At 41.0% G+C, this 26,526-nt stretch overlaps 2 protein-coding genes across 2 annotated transcripts in view; one reads left to right on the forward strand and one right to left on the reverse strand.

Moving 5' to 3' along the window:
- Positions 1–26,526, reverse strand: part of MCF2L2 (MCF.2 cell line derived transforming sequence-like 2) — a gene marked incomplete at its 5' end in the record, with an annotated part of 252,251 nt that overhangs the window by 76,049 nt on the left and 149,676 nt on the right. The window contains one exon of the mRNA XM_039242331.1: positions 21,832–21,917. Within this exon, the coding sequence (XP_039098262.1) occupies positions 21,832–21,917 (86 nt within the window). The remainder of the gene's footprint in view (positions 1–21,831; positions 21,918–26,526) is intronic.
- Positions 748–19,171, forward strand: B3GNT5 (UDP-GlcNAc:betaGal beta-1,3-N-acetylglucosaminyltransferase 5). Its single transcript, XM_039242332.1, is given in 3 exon segments — positions 748–822; positions 3,930–4,035; positions 15,286–19,171. A coding segment is annotated over 1 exon segment (1,146 nt). The 5' UTR covers positions 748–822; positions 3,930–4,035; positions 15,286–15,562; the 3' UTR covers positions 16,709–19,171.

The following is a 26,526-nucleotide window of genomic DNA, read 5'->3' on the forward strand; positions in this document are numbered from 1 at the left end:
CGACTTTGGCTCCGATGCCAGGAAGTGAGCCGACCTCCGATTTGAGGGTTTAAAGAGCCTTGCTTGGACTTGGTGAGTTTTGTTTGAAGCTCTCTTTGAATGTGAGTCGCGCTTGAAGGTAAAATCACTGGGGGGGCGGGGTGATCCCTTCCCAACTATATTTTTAAAACGAAGGGCTGGAGTGGAGCTTTAGTTTGATGTAAATTGGAGTTTTCTTCCTTTGTGATTTAGGCCCTAGAAGTTCAAGGCATAAGTGGCCAGACGAGATCTTTTAAAAGACTAGCCTCCCTTGAAACTCTTGTTCTAGCCAGGAAAATACCATGAACAGAGAACTCAGTCAAAACTTACCCACCGTAGATGTAGAACTGTTGCGTGTTCTGCACGGATGGATCAGGAGTCTACCGAACTCTACTTCCTAGTGAAAAGTGTATTGAGTCCAGTTGTTTCATATGGAACTAATATGTGCGATTAAAAAAAAAAATGCTGTGCAGCCCACCGCATTCTAACGGGGGCCGAGGGCCCCTGTGGGTGGAAATGTTGTCTTCTCTTCCGGATCACTAAACGGGGGAAGTTCTAGCGCGCTTGGCGGGGACGCATCTCAGCTCCCCGGATGGTTGGTTCTTTGTGCCGGGACCGGGAGGCCGGCTCCCGCGGTCCGCAGAGAGGGCTGCGGGCCGCCCAGCCTCCGCCCCGCCCCTGCCCGGCGCCGCGGCCCCGCCGCGCCGCGACTCCTCACCGGAGCAGCTCCCGGGCTACGGGAACGGAAACTCGGACTCTCCGGTGGTCTCTCAGGACCAAGAGCGGTCTCCGAAGCGCGGGGAGGTGAGAGAGCCGCGGGGAGGGGAAGGCGCCGCCGGTTCGCACGGGTGGCCCCAGGACTTCAGGTTGGAATGCGCTCTGGGGCTGGGGCGCACGGCTGGAGCAGACACCCGGGCCTCGGCCCGCAGCTCTGGCCGGGACTGCGCGCGGCCCAGCCTCCGGAGGCCCTAACCGCCACGGGGCAGGGTGGCCCGCCGCCCGCCAGCGCGGTGGGGAAGGGGAGGGCGCGTTCCCTCTCCGGAGCGCCTTTGTTCGCCCTGGCTGGCGGGCGCCCGCGCCCGCCAGCCGACACCCCGGGCCAAGGGCCGCCCGGGTGCGGCAGGTAGGTTGGGGGCCCCGGAGCTCCAGTTGCGGTTAAGTCTCCCGGGGCCCGGCCGGTCCCTCCTCCCCAGGGAGCTCGGGCAAGGCGGTCACCGCACCGGGAATACCGAGGCGGGTCGGGGCGCGGGAGCCGGCAGGCGAATGCAGCGCCCTGCGGTCCCCGGATTCCGGCTGGGGTCCTCCAACCGTGCTACCACCCCTAGGCTGCAGGGGTGAATTCGGGTAGAAAGCCAGCCTCGGGTTGGGAATTAGAAAATCGCCAGACTGCGGAAACTTTCAGCGAGTTACTGGCTAGGAAGACAAGAAAGACAAGGAAGTGGGCAGGCAGAGGAAATTGGGAAAGAAGACCTCTTGCTACCGGTAAGTCTTTGCCACTCTTTTTTGACTGCCGAATTTTAGTGTTAAACCCGAAGTGACAGCCAGTTGCTTACTCAGATACGATAAAGGTCAAAGTAGCAACTTTTCCGATTCTAACTACGCAGACTGTATTTTTTTCTCATCCAGTGTTGGTTATCATAGGTTATGGGACATGTTAAAGAGACACCGATGTTGTAACTGCACAGTAGCTGGTGGTGGCTTGTAGTTGATATCTGGGGTAATTCTCTAATGAAAGTACATCCATTAGAATTGGCTTTGTTCCTCTGTGCCTTTATTTTGGGAACTTTGCCTGGTCCCTATGGGGGAAGGGAAGGGAGAGGGATGTGAGAAACTAAAACTGACCCAGAAAAGGATGCTCAAAGGTAGTCGAGTTCAGGGGTAGCATTGAACAGATCCCTTTCTGAACTTTCCGAAATCGAGACTGGTGATTGATAGCTGAGGTTTCAACTTTCTCAAAAGAAACTTATGATAGATTTTATATCTTGTTATGGGGGAGGGACTGCTTTATTTGGTCAACTCTTTATTATATTAAAGCAAGATAAATTCAATACCTGAAATGTTTACATTATATACTTAAAATGACCCTTCTCTCTCTGGCTTCTTCTCACTCTCCTTTCCCTGGCTCCCACGGGCACCCTCCATGAGTATTTACTGAGCATGGGAGGCTAAGGCCGAGGCTGACTCCCTTTAACTCACCTCTGTCCTCACCTTCTGATGGGGATGTGTGTTATGACAGGGAAAGTTCAAGCTAACGATCAGAGAAGCTGATTCTAAGGAATGAGACATGAGGGATGATTAGGAGGCATAGATGATATTACACATACATGCCTTGCCCACAAACAAACAAACAAACAAACAAGCCCCCCCAAAACCTCAAAAGGTAGGGAATAATTTTCAAAACCAACTGCAGGCTGTAGCAAGTAAAAACGTCATATTATATTTCATTCAAATGGAGATCAAATTCCCCTTTTATAAAAGACTGATTCAGATAAGGAGATTATAGGAAAGTGAAATAACTTTCTAATTCTTAAATATAGAACAGCTTGAATAAAAACTCATGGGTTTTAAATGGGTCATCTTTTAAAATGGGTCACTTTGGCAAGAATCATTGCACTTGGTGACTTTCAAATTGTCAACGCAAAAGTTCTTTCTGAGGGCCAACTGCTCTATAATCTACATAATAGAACATAAGATGCGGTAGAAAGAAGAAATTCAGAAGAAAATGGTCTCTTCGCATAGTAACAAAATGTATCCTAGCTTTTTGGAATTTTGTAAATACTCAGTTGAATTGATCTAAGCTTTGCATTTTGTAGCACTTTATGCCATTCTTGGAGTATTTGCATAGTCATTATTTTATTCCATTGTTAGAGTAATCTTGTGAAGAGCTGCATATATTGTGTCTATGTTCCAAAATTGAGGCACAGCAAATTATTACAACAGCTTTTCCATTTGACATAGAATCTTTGCCAGCAAAGATTTAGCCAGAACAGTGCAAATCCAGAATATTTTCCTTACAGTATGCATATAGGTAGGAGGTATAAGAATCTTCATACTGAAAGATAAGAAACTTGATCAGGTGAGATGTAACCTTCTGAATAAACAGAAGTGATTTTTTTACATTTTAATGCTGGAAATTCAAGGGCTGGCTTTCCTCTGTAGCTTATTTTTAAGATTTATATTCTATAGTGACAGCTTTAACCCTAGAATCCAATTTCCTACAGGAAGGAATGTTCTACTCTGTCTGCAGGCAATAAGCTCCCAAAAGTCCAAGTTCAAAATACTATTACACAACTTAAGATCTACGTAAGATTTCATATTTTATCTATTTATTCCTTTTCCTACAACTTTTTCTACAACTTTTTGATAGTGCTCTAGGCAAAGTAAGTTAAAAAGCTGACTCAGGTTTCCTTCTCCATAATTTACAGGGCCTTATAATCTTTTGGCTGTGTCATCTTTGTGGAGATGTTTTAAGTGCTTGTGGGAACCATATTGTTCTTTCCTGTCAAAGATAATGGAAAGGCATGTTCAGCCAATTAGTAATGATACTTCTATTCACAGTAGCAACAGTATTTGGGATGTGTTAAGTGGCCTTTAGCAATCAGATCAGTATCTTTGAAAAACTTTTATCAGATTTTAAAAGGAAAATAACCCCTAAAGAATACGAGTCATCTACTAACTAAACCATCATGGTACAGATGCATGAACAATTTCTAGAGAAAGGAAATTAGCACATATTGGACACCTGATTTGGACTTTACTTTGTCAAATACATGGTCTCAAATGATCCTTGGAAAAGACTGTGTGGTACATGGTTTAGAGAGAACCATCAGTAAATGAAAGCAACTGAATATAAGTCTACTTTCGTTCACGTTCTAAAACTCTTGGTTTTTCCACCCTTGTTCTTCGATCAGGTCCAGATTCCAGACTGCATCGGAACATTTGCTTACTCCGTTAGGCAGTCTACACTGGACACATCTGTGAAGCTTTCTCTGCATCCTGCCTGTGGCCTACTACACCGTATGTTGTAAACTAATATTCATTGAGTTAATTAAATGTAGGCATTACCTACTTTCAGGGCTGCTCAGCATAATGCCTGGAATAGGTAGGTGTTTAATAAATGATAGTTAACTTATTATAATAAATGTGGATAGACTGAAACATAAATATTATATACACTTCTTATATTTTACACTATTATTTTTTGTAGTCTGTAAACCCTTAATCAAATGCTGTTTTCAGATAATGCTATTTCTGTTCAAATGCTAGAATGGGACATGTGAACTACCATTGGACAAGAAGCTTGTATGTCTAGCTTACATAACAGGTTTCTATCGGGATATATTGTCACCCTATTTGTAAATCACTATCTTTCATATCCTAATTTTACCTTAGCTGTACCTTTCATTCCATCCAATACTTATTCATCAAATTCTTGCTTGAAACATCTTTTCTGAGTCCTAGACTTTTTACTCTCATCTCCTTCCATCCTTCTTACCTATTTTGAACCCTCTTCTGCCACTTTGTGTCTCCACCCTTAAATCCCCCAGTCTTCTTTGTGGAGGAATGACTTTAGGTACCCAAGGGACACAAACTCACGAGGTCACTTTTGTCTACCTTCTTATGCTACTGTGACCAAGAAAAGGAAGTAGGGAAAACTGAGATGGAAGGTTAAGTAAGGGGTAGGTTACAAAGAGAGTGGGAACAAGCTTTGACAAAATGCAAGTGGTATTAAAATGTGAATGACTTGAAACTTAAGTGAAAACAGATTTTTGCCTTCTTGAGTAGATTCTCTTAGCCCTGCCCTGCTCACTTCCCTGCCCTCCCATCCAAAAGGGAACTCCAGGAAAAGCAGCTGTGCAGGGCCAGGGAGGAAGGCAGGTGCAGAGCTCAGGGACAGGACCTGGGACCCATCAGCTGCTTCTCAGCTTCCGTGGGGTCTGGAACTTCAGAGTTTACATGGTTAACCCTATGTCTGGGTGCCTTAGTTTCTTCTGCGATACATGGTGATCCTCTCTCCCTCGTAGGCTGCTGTGCATTTCTCTAGATGCAAAGCAGTCAGAACAGCACCAAGAACACAGTAAACACTCCCATGCCAGCTAGAGTGGACAAAAGGAGAAGTTTGTTCTTAACTAGGCAAAACCAAAACTGACAAGAATTGTATTTAAAAGAGCAAGCAGCCCTATCAATATAAACGACTATGCCTCAGGAATGAATACAGAGGACCAAACTTAGAAAGCTTAGAAAAGCAAATGTGTGACCTCGCTGAGACCTACTTTGTATTGCTGCTTTTTTGTTTGTTTCAAATTCTGTTGCTGGGAATTTTTAGTGACTTTTTATATAACTCATCTGAAATATAGTAATACTCTCTAGTCCATCATCATCAGTTTCCTTAGGGCCTGTCTTTATTTAGGGCCTGTCTTTACTTGTTTGTTCATTTGATATTTCCTTGTCTTTATTTTTCCCATGAGCAGGAAACAGAAATCTACACCCATGTTTAACTTATGAAGAAACATATAATTTAGTTTATATAGGTGGGGAGCTTGTTACTAGAGTCACACTATAGGTTTTATAACTAACTTTTCCCCTCTATCCCACATCCATGCTTGCTAAGTTGGAATTTAAAGTCTTTGGCTAACACTGAATCAAGAACTAACTCTATAAATGTATTGTTTGTGAAGGCATAACAACTCCCAATGCCTTCTAGTCTTTGCCCATGACTTGAGCTAAATTTTCAGAGCTAAAGTCACAGCCACAAAAACACCTAAAGGCAGTTATTGGGTGGAATTTTTCCTTTTTTACCAGCTTTGTATTGGAGACATTCAAATATGAATTAAAGAAAAATAATACCAACTAGGGAAATATTTAATTTTTCACACTTAAAATCTGAGTTGTAAATTCAAATTTTCGGTTGTTTCCTTCTTTTTTGAGCAAATAGAAGAGGCAATTAGTACTAAACAGTAACCAGTTGTGATATTCATCACCAATGACTGGAACTAATTTAAATAAGAAAAATGTATGAAGATCAAATTATAACCTCTCTAGTAAATTCAGGGCTAAGCCCAATTTCTTTTAACATGGCAGTTTGGCTCTTGAGGATTGGTACTAGCTCTGTTTAATGGGGACTAGATGATGAGAATAAGCCAGAAAGAAATACTTGGAATGTAGAACAAAATTCTACATAAAGATGGATAGAAAATGTTCTGTGTCTTTCCTTTGAGTTATGCCTGGACAGGCCCCCAAAACTGTCTCTCATGGGACTATAAGTAACACAACTTTAAATGTAAAAGGTTTAAGTACTGAGGCTTTTTAAAAACTGACTTACTGAAAGAGCATCATTAGTTTAGAGTTATACTTTTACCACTTTTACGTTTTGTGCCCTAAATAAGTGCCTCACTTGTGTCTCCCTGACAGTCAGTGTGCTTTAGAGAGGGACTGGAGAAGGTGGGCCAGCCTGGGGACCCCTGAAGAGGAGGCACACGTGGGGATGAGAAGGGACAATGCCTGTGATGTCTTCTCCTTTTCCTGAGGCAGGAGGTGAAGCCATCAGCTAACAGTGAGGGCCACAGGCCACAGAAGAGGGGAAGACTGAGCATGGCCGATGAGGGCGCAGGAGAGGGAAAAGGTCTAGGACCAGCGGAGGCTGGTCACACAGCACGAAGCCCTCTGCCCACAGCTAGATACTGCCATTCGTAGCAACACCGTCCCCATCTCCAGCAGCCTGCGGGTGGTGTCAAGCAGAGAAGACAGGAGGGACCTGAGGTCTGGGGTTGTTGGGGTGGAAGATCGGGAACAGGGAGAGGAGGGCAAAGGAAACGAGGAGGAAGGACAGGAGGTTGCTGGGAGGGGTGGGGGTGTTAGGGGGCAGGCAAGGGGTGGGCAGAGGATTCCAGGTGAATATTTAGAGGCCGCGGTCGAGGAGTGAGTGGTCTACAGAGTGAGTGGACTGGAATTTGAAACTTCAGAGGAAATGTAATTGTAGGTGAAGCCCCTGCTGGTAAGTTGAGTGTGTGAGCAGTTATGTGAACAAAATAGTACACACTTCATAACATAAGGGCTCCTGAGACTTCTGAGTGTTGCGTGTCTACTAAGTAAGATTCAGAAATATAGATTCTCTCAAATGAGATGTTGATGATATATTACAAGAATGTCCAGAAACAGTGGTCAGAAACATACAGATGGACACAAAGGTAGGTGTGTTTTGAATTCAAGCCCCCTGGCTTTCTCTGGCTCACATTCCTCAGCCTTCAGGTCTCAGCTTCCCAGATGCTCCTCCTGGAAGGTGCCTCCGCTGCTCCACGCCCCCCACCCCTCCACCCCTCCTCACCCCCCGTCTCTACCCTCCTGGCTCCCAGTATGGCACCCACTGTTTGCCCCACGGCTGTCTTCCTGCTCAGAGCACCACCAGGGGCCTCTTCTTTCCTACCTTCTGATGATTGCCTTCTACCCACTGGTTACCCCATCTCAATTTGCTATGAACCTGCCCTTTAAAATAGTTCCTTTTTAGAAGAAATAACTATCTGAAATTTTACAGAATTTGAACAGTATTCTCTTTCATTCGTCAAAAGGTATTATCTAGTCCTTGGATTCAAGCCTGTGCACGTAACTCGAGAGGCCACATAAATACATGCATGCACGCATACATACATGCATCCAGTGAAACCCATGTTTGCATACGTACATGCATCCAGTATAAAGCAGGCACACATACATACATGCATCCAGTAAAACATATGCGTGCATACATACATGCATCAAGGAAAATAAGATGCTTCCTTTCTCTTTGCCCCCTCCTTCTCTCCTTCCCCTGAGCTTGCCCGCCTCCAGGGCTCTCTGCTCCTCTCTCGCCCTGGGGGCCCACAGATCTCCCACAGCCATCTTCCCACAGCCATCTGCAGTCCCGCTGTCTCGGGTCTCACGTGACCCACTGGCCTGCTCTACCTGCTGCGTCTCCAGCACTTGGTGCCCAACACCAGCCCAAGCCCACATACGCCCCCTCCTCACCCCTAACTCAGGAAGCCGGTTTCCCCTCAGTTGTCAGTAATGCTGGAAACTAGAATTCACCCCATCCTAGCCCACTCCTCAGGTACTGCTGGGTGCGTTTTTCTCGAAATGATGTCCTGACCCCTGACTTCCCTCCCCACTTCCACCACCCCAGACCAGGCTCTCCTCACCTCATCCCCCTTCAGTAAGAGGCCCTGATGGAGCTGGGGTCCAATCTCCACTCTCCCTACATCCGCCCTGCATACCACTGCTGCATTAATCCCTTTCACATAAAGCCTAATACATATGGTCAAGGGAGTTACCATTAGAAACAAAAACAGAAACTCCTGTGACGTCTTGCTGCCCTTGGTACACAGTCACTCCTCTGCCTCATTTTCAGGGTTCTCTATAAGCTATCCTGGATCTCCCTGGTTGCAAATATATGCCTGTGTCTCAAGTATTTGCCATATTGTTATTTTTTTTCCTTTCTTGCCTGAAACAGATTGCTTCTTTTCCTGTAACCACTTAAATCCTGCTCATCTTCAGGTCCTCCTATCCAGCTGTCACTGATCTTTACTACAAGAGACACACCTTTTTGCCTTTGGTATTGTCTGAATTAGCGCTGACACCCTGTCTGCACTTTGCTGTGATCTGCTGATTGTTGTCCATGGGAACTGGGTTTTCATATGGGCACTATGAGTCCTGTCTCAACTAAACTGTAGATGCTTTCAGATAGGAGACCATAAAATACTACTGCATGACTCCCACCACACTTGGCATAACTATTCCATAGCAAATACTCACGTACTTGTAGGATTTTTTTTTTTTTTTTGAAACATTGAACACTGAGGTTGTTTCACTTAAAGTACAGACCTCACCATCTTGGTGAAAACTTCAAAATTTATATCAGGTTTTGCATAACATTTTAGGATCACTAAAGTAGACTCAACAAAGAAATGGGTTAACAGCAAGACCAAAGTAGAAAAAAAAAACACATCAGGGGTCATTTAGGGTAATATGTAATCTGTAGTTTTTTCCAGAAAAGTTTAAAGAGCTGTCTTGTGAAGAAATATTCTTGAGTAACAGCGGGGCACAGCTCCCAGGCTGAAAAGCATTTGGGGTAGGGTCAGCCACCTTCTTTTCTGATGTTCCTACTCTACTTCTATTCTTTATTCTTCTGACTACTTCTCCCTATTAGGAAAGAGAATACTAAAGGTATCTGTTCCTTCTTTCCAATTCAAATGGAAGCAACCCCAAGTTATATTCCATAGATTTGCATACAAATCTTGCTCAACTTGGGAAGGGGTTACATCCCAGTAAGCCCACTATAAATTGAAAATACTGGAAGTCAAAAATGCATTTCATACACCTAACCTACCAAATATCATACCTTAACATAGCCTACCTTAAATGTGCTCAGAACATTTGTTAATAGCCTACAATTGGGCAAAATCATCTAACACAAAATGTGTTATATGCCAAAATACTGAAGAGCTCACTTAATTGAACACTGCATTGAAAGTGAGTGACAGGATGGTTGTAAGAGTACAGCATGGTTGTCTAAGTGTATCGGTTATTGGCCCTCGTGATTGCCGAGCTGACTGGGAGCTACAACTTACCGCTGCTGCCCACATCATGAAAGAGTATCCTATGACATATCACTAGCCTGGGAAAAGATCAAAATTCAACATCTGAAGTACAGTTTCTATTGGATGCATATTGCTTTCACACCATCATAAAATCAAAAAATCTTAAATCAGGTATTGTCTGTATTTCCCTCTAAGCAGTTCTTTGTCTTGTTCTCTCTCATAGTCTTTCTTGTTTCCTATTTCCCGCAGACTCCGAAGCCATCTGTAATTTTTATATCACCTCGGTAATGATACGTGGACATTCACCCCAGATTTGCAGATGAAGCCACCAAATCAGAGTGCAGTGAGGGTTGCCCGAGGTTACACAATGACCCTGGCCCCACATGGGGGTAGCCCTAGAGTTTGCAGCCTGTGGCCTGGTCCCTGAGCTGCGGGCTACGGGCACACAAAGGAAGCTGCAGGCACAGCGTTCTGCTGTGGATGGTTACTGAGCTCACATGCATTATCGGGATCTTTTGTTTCCTGTAAGGCCCAGCATTTTCTTTCTCCAGGTCAGGCAGGCTGTGGTTTCTCTGCAGTCCCAACCCCTGCACTTTGAATACAGAAGCTAGAAGATGTGCTTTAAACAAGCTTTAAAAAGACTGTGTAAACCATTGATTGCATGTGCGTGGTATCCATCAGCAAAGCCAGAGCTAGGGCAATACTGTTTGGTTGTAATTAATGGATTTAGACCATGGAGGTGCATTTTGCTTTTGGTTGGGCAAGACTGCCTAGTGCCTGTGTTCAATTTGGAGGAGTTTGAGTGTTCTTTGTTATAAAAGAGAAGGTGGGTACTGTAAAAAAGTAGTTCACCTAATCTTCCCCTCATCAGATCAGTACTACCATGGGGTTTGGTTATGAGTGACATAAATGATGGCTAAACAATTCAAGCTGCTGAGGTTGGAGAAATCTTGTGTTAGAATTTCACATGCCATTCTGAACCTAAATAAGTACTGTGGATTGTTGGCTTTGTGACAGGTTCTTTGTCATTTTTTACAAATTGTTTTGACTCCTTGAGGTCAATTGGGAACAGTTGAGGAAATATAGGAAAATAAAGCAAATACCTATGTGGTGGGGGTGGGGAGCCAGGGGATAAAATGCATGGTATGGGCAGGCTGCTAAAATGCATGTTAGCAGTCAAGCACTCCAGCCAGATGAGTAATAAGCTCCATTCAATGGAGAGATACTAGGGCCTCTGTGAGTCAAGTGTGCATGTGGGTGCTGGAGCAGTTAGGCCTGTGGGCTGATTGTCTAGCAAGAAGCTCAGACTTGTAAACAACTGGAAATAGGTACAGAGCAAGCTGGCATTGAAACAGTACAAGTGCAGGGACTCAGAAATGGGAAGCTAGTTTTTCCTGGGGTTCCAAATATTACTCTCCCCTTTGTTTCCTTTCTGGGGTCTATTGGAATAGAAACTACAGATTAGTTTCAATTGATAATTTACTTAGAATTCTAAAACACTTATGTGGTCTTAAAATCTGCCCTTAAGAATTCTCTGTTGCTTTGCATTAAGCCTCCAGTTCCTTTAATATATATTGTGGAGGAGGCAGAAGGGGATATCTGTCTTCATAGGCGGTCCCTTATCTAGGTGAGCACTGTTGAAACCCAGAGGAAGTATCCTGTCCCACCAATGAAAGTGATTTTGCAAAGTTTAGGCAGATGCCACCATCAGAAACCAATGTTTTCCACGGTTATTTCCATTCTACTCTAGAGCATTTGGTCCACCATGACCAGCCAAACCAAGAGAGGAAATTACTGACATTGATCTGTCCCTTGGAGTAGTATTTCTTGCTTTTTTGATGTTAAAGCACACACCAAAAAATGCATTTTACATTACAACCTTAAGGCACATATACATAAAACTCAAAGTTTCATAAAATGATACTTATACTTACTACTTTCAGTGTACTATGCCATTCTCTATTTTGTTCTTTCTTTTTCTTTTTTCTTTCTTAAATATTGGTTGTGACTTCTTTTTAAATTTTTAATGTTTTCTTTTTAAAAATTTTGAAATGTTTATTTATTTTTAAGAGAGAGAGAACATGAGTAGGGGAGGGGCAGAGAGAGAGATGGAGACACAGAATCTGAAGCAGGCTCCACGCTCTGAGCTGTCAGCACAGAGCCCATTGCAGGGCTCAAACTCACAAACTGCGAGATCATGAGTTGAAACGAAGTTAGACGCTCAACCGACTGAGCCACCCAGGCACCCCTTAGTTGTGACTTCCTAATGTTTATTTATTTTTGAGACACAGAGACAGAGACAGAGAAAGAACAAGGGAGGGGCAGAGAGAAAGGGAGACACAGAATCTGAAGTAGGCTCCAGACTCAGAGCTGTCAGTATAGAGGCTGATGCAGGGCTTGAACCCCTGAACAGCGAGATTATGACCTGAGCTGAAGTTGGAGGCTTAACAGACTGAGCCTCCCAGGCACCCCAGTTGTGACTTCTTGAGTGGCACCAACAAGTTTTAAAATCTGTGCCCTAGGGTATAAAACGATTATCTCTGGACAAAGTCTCAGGGAGGGTTGGCTCTGATCTCCCATTTCCTTGGACTTTTGCATGCCTGGCCTTTGCTGTTATCACCTCTCCATGGAGTAACCTTGGGAGATAGGTAATACAGCTGGATGCAAAAGGCCTGAAGTTGGCAAGGTTAGGCCAGTAGGGCAGAGTGTTCTTTGTGCTGCAGTTGGTTTCATTTCAGGGCTAAAGAGCAGGGCACTTGAGACTAAGACCTTTGGGCACAAAAGCAGGGCCTTTTCCCTGGGGCCTGTGATGTGGTCTCAGCTACACAGCAAGCCTGGACTGAGCAGGGCCTATGTGATCTTTTCCTTGTCGGTTGGCTGAAAGCTCAGGAGACTGGTATGTCACCCCTGAGGGGAGAGCCTACTTCTTCAGGCAAAGGATATGTCTTACTTCTGGAAAAACACAAGGGACAGAGTCCTCGAGGAAGGGCGGTGCTGTCTCCTAGTTGTAGAACAGGGAAGACATGTGACTGACTGGGCCTCCTGACCCTAGTTCTTCCCAAGGGACCAGCTGTTTAAGTGAAAGTGGCTCCGCCCCCACCGCGGTTCTTAGCACCGACATTCAGAGAATGCCGCCTAGGTGTCAGGCACTGACCTGGATGCTGAGGCTAGGGTATCTACAACATCGTGCCTTACATCCTGGAATTCACAGTGTAAATGGGAGAGGCAGTTAAATAAAAAGTCAGCCCAGGAAGATGGGTACATGAATTGTTGTGGTAAAACAGATAAGAAAAATCTTTGGTGGGAGGAGGGAGTGACCTCAATTCAGGTTTCCCAGAGAAGGTTGCCTGCAGAGATTGGTGAGCACTAGTACACTTCTTATGAGCCTTATTAGCAAGGGAGCAGAGCTTGCCAGGCCACAGGACTGCTGGTAAAAAGGCTGCCATGGATGAAACAGCAAGCATGGCTGAGCTTTCAGCCAGTACTTTGGTACTGACAACTAGTAGAGAGCATCTGAAAGGACTTAACTACTCTAAAGGATTTATTGGTATCAGTACTGTAACCCTTTTGGTTTGGCTGGTCATGGTGGATGGAATGTTCTAGAGTAGAATGGAAAAGAGTTAGATCTGAGTTTTAGGAAGGTCATTCTGTAGGGTAGAGAATGGGTAGGTCAGGAATCATCTTGGCTGCTGCACTAGTCTGGGTGAGAAGTGATGATGACATGAAGGGGTGAAGAGAGATTCAAAAAAGCTATTCACAGGATTAAAGAACTGGATATGGAATAGAGGAAAAGGAAGACTTTCAGATTTCTGGCATAGTTGCATGAAGTGCAGTCAGACACAGAGAAAGACAAAATGGAAACGGCAGATTTTAGGGGAGAAGACAGAAGAATGGGTTAGAAATGGCATGTGGGTACCCTTGTGTGCCAGGTAATTATCTGCCTACCTCCCTCTATCTGTGTATCTATGGATATTCCCATTTAACTTGTGTAAAGACTCTGAACTAAATAGTGTATTCCAGTTTTTCAGATTTCTGGGTTAGATACATGACACAGGAAAATAAAAGACATGGTGTTCAAATTGCTTGATGACAAAGACAGGGCTTTTTGGCTATAATCCTGTGGCTTCCCGGTTTGAATATGTTAAATTTGAGGCATTTCCAAATGAAAAAGAACAACAAAAAAAAAGATGACTGTATAGATTTGGGGCTCACAAAGTCATTCGGTCAGTGAGAATTTGGACTATACTTTTGAAAAACATATCTTGACTCCTTGATTACAAAACTTGATAAACAAAACAAACAAACACCTTACTCTTGGGGTGCCTGGGTGGCTCAGCTAGTTAAGCATCCAATTCTTGATTTCAGCTCAGGTCATGATCTCATAGACTTGAGATTAAGCCCCATGTCTGGTTGTGTGCTGACAGCACAGGGCCTACTTGGGATTCTCTCTCTCCCTGTCTCTTTGCCCCTCCCCCTGCTCAATCCCTCTCAAAATAAAAATAAAAAAGAATTAAATTAAAAAAAAAATCTTACTCTCAGTTCTGCCTTGTCTGAGGTAGGCTTTAATGAATTTTAACTATTATGAACTTTGTTTTCATCATCCATCTATTTTGCCTTGAACTATATACAGGCATGCCTTGGAGACTGCAAGTTTGGTTCTAGACTACCACAGTAAGACAAATATCATGATAAAGCAAATCAGATTAAGTTTTTGGTTTCTCAGTGCATATAAAATTTATGTTTACACTATACTGTAATTTATTAAGTGTGTAATAACATTGTCTAAAAAATGTACTTACCTTAATTAAAAAATACTTTATTGCTAAAAAATGCTTGCCATCATTTCAGCTTTCGCTGAGTCACAATCAACTGATTACAGATCGCCATTACAAATATAGTAATGAAAAAGTTTGAAATATTACAAGAATGACCAAAATAGGATACACAGAGACATGAGGAGAGCAAATGCTATTGGGCAAATGGTAATGCTTGCTTGACGCAGGGTTGCTACAAAACTTCAACTTGTAAAAAATGCAGTATTTGCAAAGTACAATAAAATGAAGCACAATAAAACAAGGTGTGCCTGCAGCTACTTTCATCCTGACTGTACTACAAATCAATATGCAAACCAATGGACACACCCGTTTGGGATTTTGAACTTTAAGTATATAGGAGGATGATAGTCATTTGGGAGACTTTTTATTTTTTAAGATTGAGAAAAGGGTCTCCATATTCTTTTTTTTTTTTTTAACATTTTTATTTATTATTGACAGAGAGAGACAGAGCATGAGCATGGGAGGGGCAGAGAGAGGGGGAGACACAGAATCTGAACCAGGCTCCAGGCTCTGAGCTGTCAGCAGAGAGCCCGCAGGGCTCGAACTCACAGACCGCCAGATCATGACCTGAGCCGAAGTTGGACACTTAACTGACTGAGCCACCCAGGAGCCCCAACGGTCTACAGATTCTGAATGAGAGGACAGTTGAGAGTGGTTCTCTCTCTTTCCCTGTAAACCTCTCCTGCCCCCCCCCACCAAAAATAAATACCCATATGTCTCTTCTAAATCCTAGCTGCCTCCTCACCTTTTGTCCATATGAGGCAGGTAACATTTCATTTTTAAGGAACAAAAAGTAGTCTCTTTCTTTTTGGTAACTCTGTAGCCCATTCACTTGTCATCTTTTCTCTTCCTGACTCTGATAGGTCCCGGTTCACTTCCACAAAAAGAAGTACATGGAATGGCCACATGAGGCCAGTCACCTAACTTAATGAAGGATGCCAGTGAGGAAAAATGTTGATATGCCAGTGTCCTCATTCTACAGTGTGTTCCATTCTTTTGCAATCTCAGAAAAAAATGGCACTAAAAGAAAGTATTGTATGAAACAAGAAGTTCCTGCTTTTTAAATGACGAATATGTATTAAGATGGACATCTGCTCTACAAGATACAAAGATACCATTCCTAAATAAAAACAGACCTGAATGAACGTCAGAATGTTTGTTAGTGGCAGAAGAGTAAAAAAATGGCAGTTTGTTCAGTTATTTGCCACTTGTTTTATACTAAGCCTCATGTTTTTTTGGGGACCAATTGATAATCACATTGTGAGCCATATGAAGTCCTACTCTTACAGATACCTCATAAATAGCTATGACTTTGTGAATGACAGCCTGTCTCTTAAACACAGGACAGATGAGGCTACTCATTACCAGTACTTGATTAACCATAAGGAGAAGTGTCAAGCACAAGACATCCTCCTTTTACTGTTTGTAAAGACTGCTCCTGAAAACTATGATCGACGTTCTGCAATTAGAAAAACATGGGGCAATGAGAAGTATGTTCGGTCTCAACTTAATGCCAACATTAAAACTCTGTTTGCTTTAGGAACACCTTCTAACCCACTGACAAGGAGAGAACTGCAAAGAAAACTGGTTTGGGAAGATCAAATGTACAGTGATATAATTCAGCAAGACTTTGCTGATTCGTTCTATAACCTTACTATTAAATTACTTATGCAGTTCAGTTGGGCAAATAGCTTTTGTCCACATGCCAAATTCCTTATGACTGCTGATGATGACATATTTATTCATATGCCAAATCTTATCGAATACCTTCAAAGTTTAGAAAAAATTGGTGTTCAGGACTTTTGGATTGGTCGGGTTCACCGTGGTGCTCCTCCCATTAGAGACAAACGCAGCAAGTACTACGTCCCCTATGAAATGTACCAGTGGCCGGCTTACCCTGACTAAACTGCTGGAGCTGCTTATGTGATTTCCGGTGATGTAGCCGCCAAAGTCCATGAGGCATCACAGACACTTAAGTCCAGTCTTTACATAGACGATGTGTTCATGGGCATCTGTGCCAATAAAATGGGGATCGTACCACAACACCATGTGTTTTTTTCTGGAGAAGGGAAGACTCCTTATCATCCCTGCATCTACGATAAAATGATGACATCTCATGGACATGTTCAAGACCTGCAGGACCTTTGGAAGGATGCCACAGACCCTAAAGTAAAAATGCTTTCGAAAGGTTTTTTTGGTCAAATATATTGCAGGATAATTAAGATAGTTCTCCTTTGCAAACTGACCTATGTGGACACGTACCCTTGCAGGGCTGCCTTTGTCTAACAGTACTTGAATGTTGTGTGTTTTCACTGTCACTGAGCCAAACCTGGATGAAAAACCTTTAGATATTTGTCGATACCTTAGGTGAAATGAATATGAAAAAAAAAAAAAAACAGAAATATTTTGGAAATCCAGTCTATCAGAATGTTTCTTTGATTCTAGAAGCTATTCAGTAGAACTTATCTACGTCATTGCCTAAATTCATTTCAAGGAATTTATATTTAGAAAAGGTTTATGAAAACAAAACTAAAGGGAAATTCAAGTTCTCACTCGCCACGTGTATATTCGAGGTGTAGAGAAGTTACTAAGGTGCCTTGGTGTTAGAATAACTGCTTTTGGAAAATACCAAGTGAATGTATAGTACATTTCAAAGAAATGAATATATTGTTGGACCAAGTTTACAAGTTAGTTTTTATTACTGAGCACTTGACTGGGGGGAGATGGAGACAGGGGAAGATTGGCATAGGAGAACCTGGTACTTGAACCTGGTAAAAGAAAGTTTCTGTTCCTCAGAGGAGATTTAGAAAAATGTACACGGCTTTATAAACAGCCAAGTCACTTATTGTCACATCCATGTAGCTAATTTACCTAAATAGTGTTAGAGTCATTTAAAATATATTTATATTTTTCTTTCAAAGTTTAATGTGAAATTTGAGAAGTTATGTGCTCTGCTCTAACTGGTACTTCATGTGGCTTTTTTGATTATTAGAAATCACACAAATCATGGGCACTTGTTACCCACAGGGTCCTTCTCTAGGGAGAAATCATTGTTAATTCAAATAAGCCAATTTTAATTTGATGAATTTTTCAGCTGGTTTTTAAATATTAAATATCAGCCTGTTTTAAAGGTAGTTATTTGAAAGTAGTTTGCACAGAGGAATACAATAATGGAGAAGACTTCAAAAAGAAAGAACATTAAAAGCCTCGTTTTCCCCTTTTCTATAATTTATAAAATAAAATTTTTTGTGTGTAAATTATTGTAAGGATGACTAAGATTAGCCTATCCTTCCCTAAGAAGGTCTCATAAACCACAGTACTTTGTTTCAAGTTCAGATTTTACAACTGAGAGTATTCAACATCAGATCAAAGCTATCCTATCTTAAAAAAAATCAATCCTCTCATCAAAATAACTAGCAGTTGTCAACTTGGAAATATTTCAAATGTGAAAGCAGAATGAAAGTGATAGGTCACTGGAATGAGGTTTAAGATATTGGGAAGCTGCAGGATCTTCATATTCAAAGACAGGTGGCTGAGATGTAAAAGAGTTAGTTGCATTTATTTTACAGAGCAGGATAAAAATGTGGCCAGGATGTGACCACCTCCCCTCCCTACAGAAAGAACTAGATGGTGTCTATTGTCACAGGGATAGTAAGAAGGCCAAAACAGTGACTCCAGCAAAAGCAGTTGAACTGATTATGCAACCCCTCTCTGCAGAGGTGTCTGTACGAGAAAATTAAGACGTCTGATTTCATTCGATGATGTTTGAAATACGCAGAAGACAAAGCTAAAAGAATTCTTGGTAAACACAACTGGATGATGACATATACTGTAATGTTTTACAGACAGCTTTTTAATGTTTACAGAAACCTTTTTGTTATTTTTTTTTTCTATTTTGAAAATTGAGGCTTGTTTACATTGATCGCTCAGATAATTTAAAATTTTTACTCCTGTCAAAACTACAGTGTTGACCATTCTAGGTTTGTAGGACTTTCAGAGTTGGGTCAGTATTTTAGATCATTATGGTTTAAATTTTCTGACCAATTTTAAAACCTGTAGATAACAGAAGCACATTTTGACAAAGCCGTTTTATAATTAATTTTTATTAGTTGATTCCTTAATAACCATTTGCCTTTGGGCCATACATACCTTGTGTATCTGTAATTGTCAGCATTTAAATTTTCCATTGATTGAAAACATAAGTGTCTCTCTAGCCATTGAAATGATCTTGTTTACAGGAATACTTTTGTGAAACAATTATTTATTTGCAAAAGAGCTCTCCTCGACTGTTTTCATCTTTTGCTTAGAATAGAATGGAATAGATTTAAATCTAAAGGAAATATGAAGGCACTTCCTTTTTTAAGAAGAAGGAAATTGCTAGATGCTTCCTTCATTAGACTTAAAGTACTGAGAAGAATATTTGTAAAGAAAAGGATTCCAGCCTTTTAAAAAAGAAGGAAAAAACTTTCTGGTGCTCTAATGCAAGGCTGTCTCAAAAATCGTCAACAAAGGGAAAATAAACTATCAGCCTGGACGGTCACTTGGGTAGACGATGGTCGATGGTTGTACACAGTGTTATTGCTAAAAACCTTTTACCTCTTGGTTGGTTTGCATCTTTTTTCCATATTATTAATTTTATACCAGTATGTTAAATATTTATATTATTTGAATTTTGCTCTTACATGGCAAAAGTAATTAGTGAGTTTTTAAAAGTAAATCTGTGATTTCCAATAAACAACTTGAAAATTGTCGGCAGATGTGTATTTTCACAAACTTTTTAAACTCCTTTGTGAACACCATTTGTTTGTATAATCACCTTGTTCTGTTTAATGTCAGAGAGGCCTGTGGTACACAACCTTAATCCTGCTGCTGTTCAGACTTGCTGCTGTGCCCATGATAAAGGATTATCGCGTCCTCTGCTATGGATACCTAAATGCTTCTTTTGTCTGTTAAATGAATTATGATGGAATGTCTTAAGTTGGGGGAATTCTTCTGTTCTAATAGATTGTTCAGGAAGAATGAAATAAGAAACTGTAGCCATGGTGCCACAAGACATCATTGGCAAGGGTCATATTTTCCTTTTATTTGATATCATGAGGTGTCAGAAAGTAGAATCAAACTTAGCTCTGGTCTGTTAAGGCCACGAATCTTCTTAGACTTGCTTCTGTCTGAGTACTGCTTCAGTATATTTGTACATAGTGTGTTCTCATCTGCTTTTCACCTGATTCCTAGTGAATTCTAAGATATGGTGTGATTCAATCTATGTATGTTTTTAAAACTTGGAAGCATCTGAATTTTTTGGTTGTAGATATTCTTTTGCTCCAGACCTCAAAGGTTCCTGACTGTCACTAGCATCAAATTTAATCTCTTCGACCTGGTTTCTACTGCCTTATGTAATCTTCCTTTCCTTCTTTATTCTCCGTAGCTTTATTTTTCCCACCGCTACTATCATCAATCACAAATCTCACTCATGACCATACATTGTGTAAGTTGGTTTCCCTTACCAGAAATTTCTCCTATTCCTGTTGAGATCTTGAAAATCCAACCCTAACTGTGCTCTTCAATTGAGCATCTCTCCCTGCCCTCCTCCCAAAATATATACTTAATCACATATATAATTGTGCTACCTACTAATTGTTTCATATGTTTTTTTTTTCCTTAGCTAAAACAGAAGTTCTGAAGGTAGGGAGTGCACAGTACTATCACATTGTACTTAAAATCATTATGTATTTTTCATCATAATAAAGTAATATTTTTATGGCAAGTCATTCCAAATAGGAAAAGAAATTAATTATTCAGAGTCCTTTATGATGGACACTATCTGGTATAACATGTTACCTATACTCTGTAAAAGTTTATAATTCATTCAACAAAATCTGAGTGCTTACCTATCATCTAACCCCAACAAATTTGTAAGAGTTATGCATAAAAACTCAAATCTACAAAACAAAAATGAATAAGGAAATATGGAGAAATTAAGTTGTTTCAGCAAAGAGTAGTGATCTTAAAGTATTTATAAAATACTGGTAGTAGAGCAAAAACATTAGTGTAGTATCAGACTCCCCTATCACCCTGCTTAATCCACTAGCTAATTTTTCATTTTCTCAAAGTTCTTTTGCAAGAATCACAAAGATATTTTTGTTTCATTAAATGCTGTAACGTTTTCCCTTTATATTACTCATTAGAAGTATGATTTAATGGTCTACTGTAAATTAATATAAGAATTCACCCATTAACTTAAAGGACCCATTTAACTAAGAGTAAAATTATGATTTTTAGAAAAGGAAATTAGAATTATAAAAGTAGGCATGAGTTGTAGTAATAGAAAGGTCCCAAAAGATTTACTGTCACTTAAGGACAATAGAACACATTGCCAAGTGGTGCTTTTCAGAGACCACTCAACTAAAGATACTTTCAGATATGCTGACATGGGCCATTTACTATAACTCAGAGAGAACATTTTAATCAGTAAAAGCCCACATGTTTCCTTGAGTACACCTTAATATGAAAGAGTATAAAGTAGTCTAATTAACAAATATGGGCTTTAATCAAGCAGCAAGTTCCTAAATACATTGGTCCATTTATTCTACAGGGATATTTTGGAGATCTGCTAAGAACTAAGCATTATGATAGTCCCTAGGGATAAAAGTGATTCATAAGTCAGTAAGTCAAATGGCATGGATATAAACAATGTAATGATTGCTAAATGATTGCTAAAATGATTGCTAATGATGGGGACTTTGAGTATAAAGAATATATTTTTTTAATGTTTTTTTTTTTTATTTCTGAGAGAGAGAGAGACACAGAATCAGAAGCAGGCTCCAGGCCCTGAGCTGTCAGCACAGAGCCCAACGTAGGGCTCGAACCCATGAACCATGAAATCATGACCTGAGCCAAAGTCGGACCCTCAACCAACTGAGCCATCCAGGCATCCCTAAAGAATATTTTTTAATGAATTTCTCCTTATGTTTTTGGTCTTTACCACCCTAATTTAGGCTTTCTGAACTGTTGAGTATTTACATGCATATGAACACCTTCCTGTAGTTCAAACATAGCACTACATTTGCATAAATTGTCTGTTTGGGGAACCTATTGCCTTTAAATGCTTTTAAGCCAATAATTCAATCAGTACGAACGTTAGTTTGCATTTACTATTTTCGTGATAATTCATTTTTTAAAATATTGAGTATCCTTGGACTTGATGTATATCATTTTCAGCTCTTGCTTGTTCCTTTTATGAGATCCATGGGTTTATTCTCAGGTATATAAATGAAGGTTAGTATATAGAAAAATAGATGTGATTTTATCTGGGGAAAAATTAGTGATGAGATTTAAAACAGAAGGTAACTTCCCTCCTTCCTTACCACATCGAGATTCAAATGACTCCGACCAGGGATCTGAAATCTTACCTGGGGTGGGAAAGATTTGCAGTACTGTCAAGCTTCTCTGGCTCTTGGTTCTCCCCATTGTGACTGCTTTCCAGTATTTCTTCATTCTAAAGTAAAAGAAATTTCTGTAAGATAACCTGTCTTATTTGGAGGCTCTATATTTTTCTTTCCCCCTTTTATTTGTCATGTTTGTTTTTGTCTTTAGTTTTCTAGATGGACACCATGTCCAGTCTCTCATCTTTTTCTTTCTTGGGTTTTCTTCCAGCTCCTTTGTGTATCTCTTACAGTTTGCCCTTCAGGCTTCCTTTAGAAACATCAAAAATATCTTTCTTTTTTTAACATATATTAAAATTTTTTTAATGTTTATTTATTTTTGGGAGAGAGAGAGACAGAGTACAAATGTGGGAGGGGCAGAGAGAGAAGGAGACAGGATCTGAAGCAGGCTCCAGGCTCTGAGCTGTCAGTACAGAGCCTGACGTGGGGCTCAAACTCACAGACTGTGAGATCATGACCTGAGCTGAAGTTGGACGCTTAACCAGCTGAACCACCCAGGTGCCCCAAAACTATCTTTCTTTCTCAAAAGCAAGTATCCTTTTTCCTTAATAATGCATGGTTATTAATATTGTACTCCTTCCCCTCCCCAGTTGACTCAAAATAAAGATTCAGAGTTTGAGCTACAGGCAACAGTAAAGAGATCATTTTCCTCAATATCTCCATTTATTTCCCCCTTTGGGGGTATGAAGTCAAGATCTGTTTGGAGAAGCGGTGACGTACCCAAGAACAGAAAGTGAGCTAAAGGCAGAGATGAGGTTAGCCCAGAGTCCACTTTTCACAGGCTGGTAATCACAGGTCCATTCTATCACAGTGCGTCATAAAGCAGCGGGTTCCTCAGGTGTGCACATTGGTCACCTGGCTCCAAGCCAGCTGGTCAGAAACCTGCCAGTTCTGAGACCCTGGACAAGTTCACTGAACCTCTCTGGCTTGATTTCCTCCCCCACAGCGTGGACCGCATGGCACTATCCACAGCAGAGGACTGTGGCTCTTTTTTAGAATAATATTAGGCATTCTCAAAAAGAGGCGAAACTGCTTATTTTACTCTCAAGAAAATTCCATTTTAACAAGGAAGCAAATCTGTAAAATGCTGATAGCAACCAGTGTCTCTTAAAGGTATTGACTAATAACAAACAAGTAGATAATTAGCCAGCATTTGAATTCTTCCCACTTGCCAGGTTCTGTTTAAATGAGTTATTTTACATTGTCACAAAAGGGAAAGATTTTGAAAGGGCCCTCTTGCAAAAGTATTGTTCAAGGAAATTTAATGAGTAAACATAAAGATTCTATGTAAATTAGAGCTGGAAGTTGGAGGATCAGTTCCCCGCCCCTGCCCCCCTCCCCCCCAATGAGGGACAGAGGAGAAGTCTTACAAACAAGTGAGACTGATAGGCGCTCAGCTAGTTGTTGACCATGCAAGAAGAGAGGTCTTTCTCTGGATTAACAGAAAGAGTCAAGGTGGGCTTTTTTTTTTTAATTCACAATGCCAACCACACAAACAGAAATTCAAAAATGTTCAATAAATGAAGGAAAAGCATGGATCTTTGATCTTTTTCATAGATGTCCTCCCAAATCTGGCATTTCCAGAAAGCAAGCTAAAAAATAAAGGACTATTTGGGACACCAGTTTTGCATTCAGCTCTAAAATACAAGGGCAATCTTAAATTCCAAGTTCATATTTTGTTTTTTTTTTAAGTTATTTATTTGAGAAAGAGAGAGAGAGAACAGGGGAGGGACAGAAAGAGAGAGAGAGGGAGAGAGAGAATCCCAAGCAGACTCCACTCTGACAGCTGTGCTGACAGTTCAGAGCCCTAAAGCCTGCTTTGGATTCTGTTTCCCTCTCTCTCTCTGCTCCCTCCCCCACTTGCACTCTGTCTCTCTCTCTCTCTTTCTCTCAAAAATAAATAAACATTAAAAAATAAAAAAAATAAAATAGAATCTTCTGTTAAAATAGGATATCATTTCACTAAGAATCTAAATTTTTAGTTCCCTCTATTCCAGATATTTGACCAGATATTAGTATATATTTCTCATTTCAGTCAATATATAGAAGTGAGTACCAGTCCCTGGATTCAAACCAATCTGCTTATTTTTGCCACACTACCAAAGCTCTTTGTTCACATTTTCTATATAATGTTAAATGATGATGGTTAATGTTACATTGCATCCTTTTTTTTCTTCCTCTGTTGTGGCCTTACTGTGCCTGTACCACCTGCTGGACTTTGAGCCCTGGCTTTATTTGTCTTTGGATCCTCAACATGTAATATAGGACCTTCATAAAAAGTAACCAGTATTACTAACAGAACTTCCTCTTACTGTGTATTTGCTACTGCTTATAAGATGAATAGTGCTCTATCCAACTCTTTTGGTCTATTTTAAGTGTCGTAGATTATAGGGTCTTTTATTTCATAACAACTTAATGACAGAAAATAACAATGACCCAAGGTGTGTAGGTATGGACTATCATCTTTTACAATGAATGATGATGTCCTACTGATTTATAGACTTTGTCATGCACGAGACATGGGTTTGCTGAAATACCTGGGCATGGACTTGATTGTGTCAACCCATGTTCCTGAGACCACATGTCAGACAGCTGGTGTCAAGGTAGAGAAAGAGTCCTCTGTCCATCAAGTTTGATGAAATACAATACTGTTGCTATTGAGAATGTGATGGGAAGGATCCACAGCATATCCGGGTACTGCTTTAATAACCTGCAGGGAGGTAGTTAACTATACCGTACACCAATGTTTTGCTAGGGTTTAGACAGATTAGTTGTGTTCTGATGCAGTAGCTTTCAAAGTCTGAGCAGGCCCCACAAGAAAAACATCAAAATATACATACACATATATTGTGATTTATAAAAAGAAATATGTATTTGATCTTGTCCTACTTCTGGTATAGATCTAAAACTTGTAATTTCCTAAGTGATAGGAGCCATGAAGGTGTCTTTTGTTATTCATAGCAAACCACTTTCAACCCGACCAGAGTTTGTTAATGAGGTGACTTTTGGAAAGCACCAAAGGATGGGGCCCGGATGCCAGGAGAACCAACCATGTAATTAGAGAGTTAGAACTTTCAGTTGCCCTAACCACTTCCAAGGAGGGGCGGGGGTCTGGAGATTGAGTTCAGTTACTAGTGGCCAATGGTTTAATCTATCATACCTAGTAATGAAGCCTTCACATAAGCCATATGGAGATAGGGGGTGGGTGGTGGCTTGCTCAGAGTGCATGGAAGCTCCATGTCCCCTCCCTACAGCTTGCCCTATGCATCTCTTCCATCTGGCCATTCCTAAATTATATCCTTTTAAGATAAACAGGTAATCTACTAAGTAAAATGTTTGAGTTCTGTGAGCCATTCTAGCAAATTAATTGAACCCAAGGAGGGAGTCATGGGAAACTGATCAGATCAGTCAGAAGCACCAATGACAATCTGGGCTTTTCAAATGGGCCTCTGAAGGGGGTGGGGGAGCAATGTTATAGGACTGAGCCCTTAGCCTGTGATGTAATGCTATGTCTAGGTAGATGGTGTCAGAATTTAGTTAATTGCTTGGTAGAGTTTGAAACACACACACACACACACACACACCAGACATACATATAACTGAAGTGATACACTATTTTTACATCAGGCTATCCTTGCTGATTTTTAAATGTTTGTGAACCCACCAAATTGAATTCAACTATCATCGTTGTGACCTGTAATTCAAAAACCACTTAGAGAGTGAAAAGAACACAAATCCTTCTTATGAGAGGTAGACTGGGTGGGAATCCCTGGTTTACTTTTTATTTAAAAGTGGCCTTGGGCAAGACTTCTCTGTACCTTAGTTCTCTCTGCAAAAGAGGGCTCACTGTATCTATATCAGAGGGTTGTTGTGGTGATTTGAGAAAAGGAATTAAGTACTTAGCACAAATAAGACTTGAAAAATGGTATTAATGGTTGGCTCTTTAATATCTATGTTGTGGGTATTAAAATAGGTAAGTACTCGGGGCACCTGGGTGGCTTAGTCGGTTAAGTGTCCGACTTTTGCTTAGGTCATGATCTCAAGGTTCGTGGGTTCAGGCCCTGCGTCGGGCTCTGTGCTGACTGCCAGCTCAGAGCCTGGAGCCTGTTTCAGTCTGTGACTCTCTCTCTCTCTCTGACCCTCCCCTGCTCATGCTGTCTCTCTCTCTCTCTCTCTCTCCTAGAAATAAATAAAACATTAAAAAATAAAATAAAATAGGTAAGTACTATATGTAAAGCACGAGGCACACCGGATCTGCAGTAATTCCTGGGCAGTTCCTAACTGCTTGCATATAATATAGACCCCATATTTCTCACTAGGTTGGAGGTATTTGCCATGTCACCTAAGCTCGCTGGGCATCTAGTTTCTTCTGTATAAAATGAGGGAGGTATGTAAATTGGCTATGAAACATCCCTCCGCTTATACTATCAAATACCAACATAGGTGCTATTGCTCCCTATTTTGAGATGAAAGCTAAATTGTACTCAGGGTACTTCAGGGAAAAAAAAACTAAATAAGCTTCCTGAAAGCTCTAGAAGGAAGACCACATATTTAAATAAATGCTTGCTTTTTTCAAATATTGGTCCTTTTGTTCCTTTTATTTAAAATAATGGACCAAGAAAATTGACCACAGACCAACCCACCAATTACTGCTATATTTTT

Source organism: Hyaena hyaena, unplaced genomic scaffold (assembly GCF_003009895.1).
Source record: "Hyaena hyaena isolate Hyena2069 unplaced genomic scaffold, ASM300989v1 scaffold_213, whole genome shotgun sequence".
Taxonomy (NCBI): domain Eukaryota; kingdom Metazoa; phylum Chordata; class Mammalia; order Carnivora; family Hyaenidae; genus Hyaena; species Hyaena hyaena.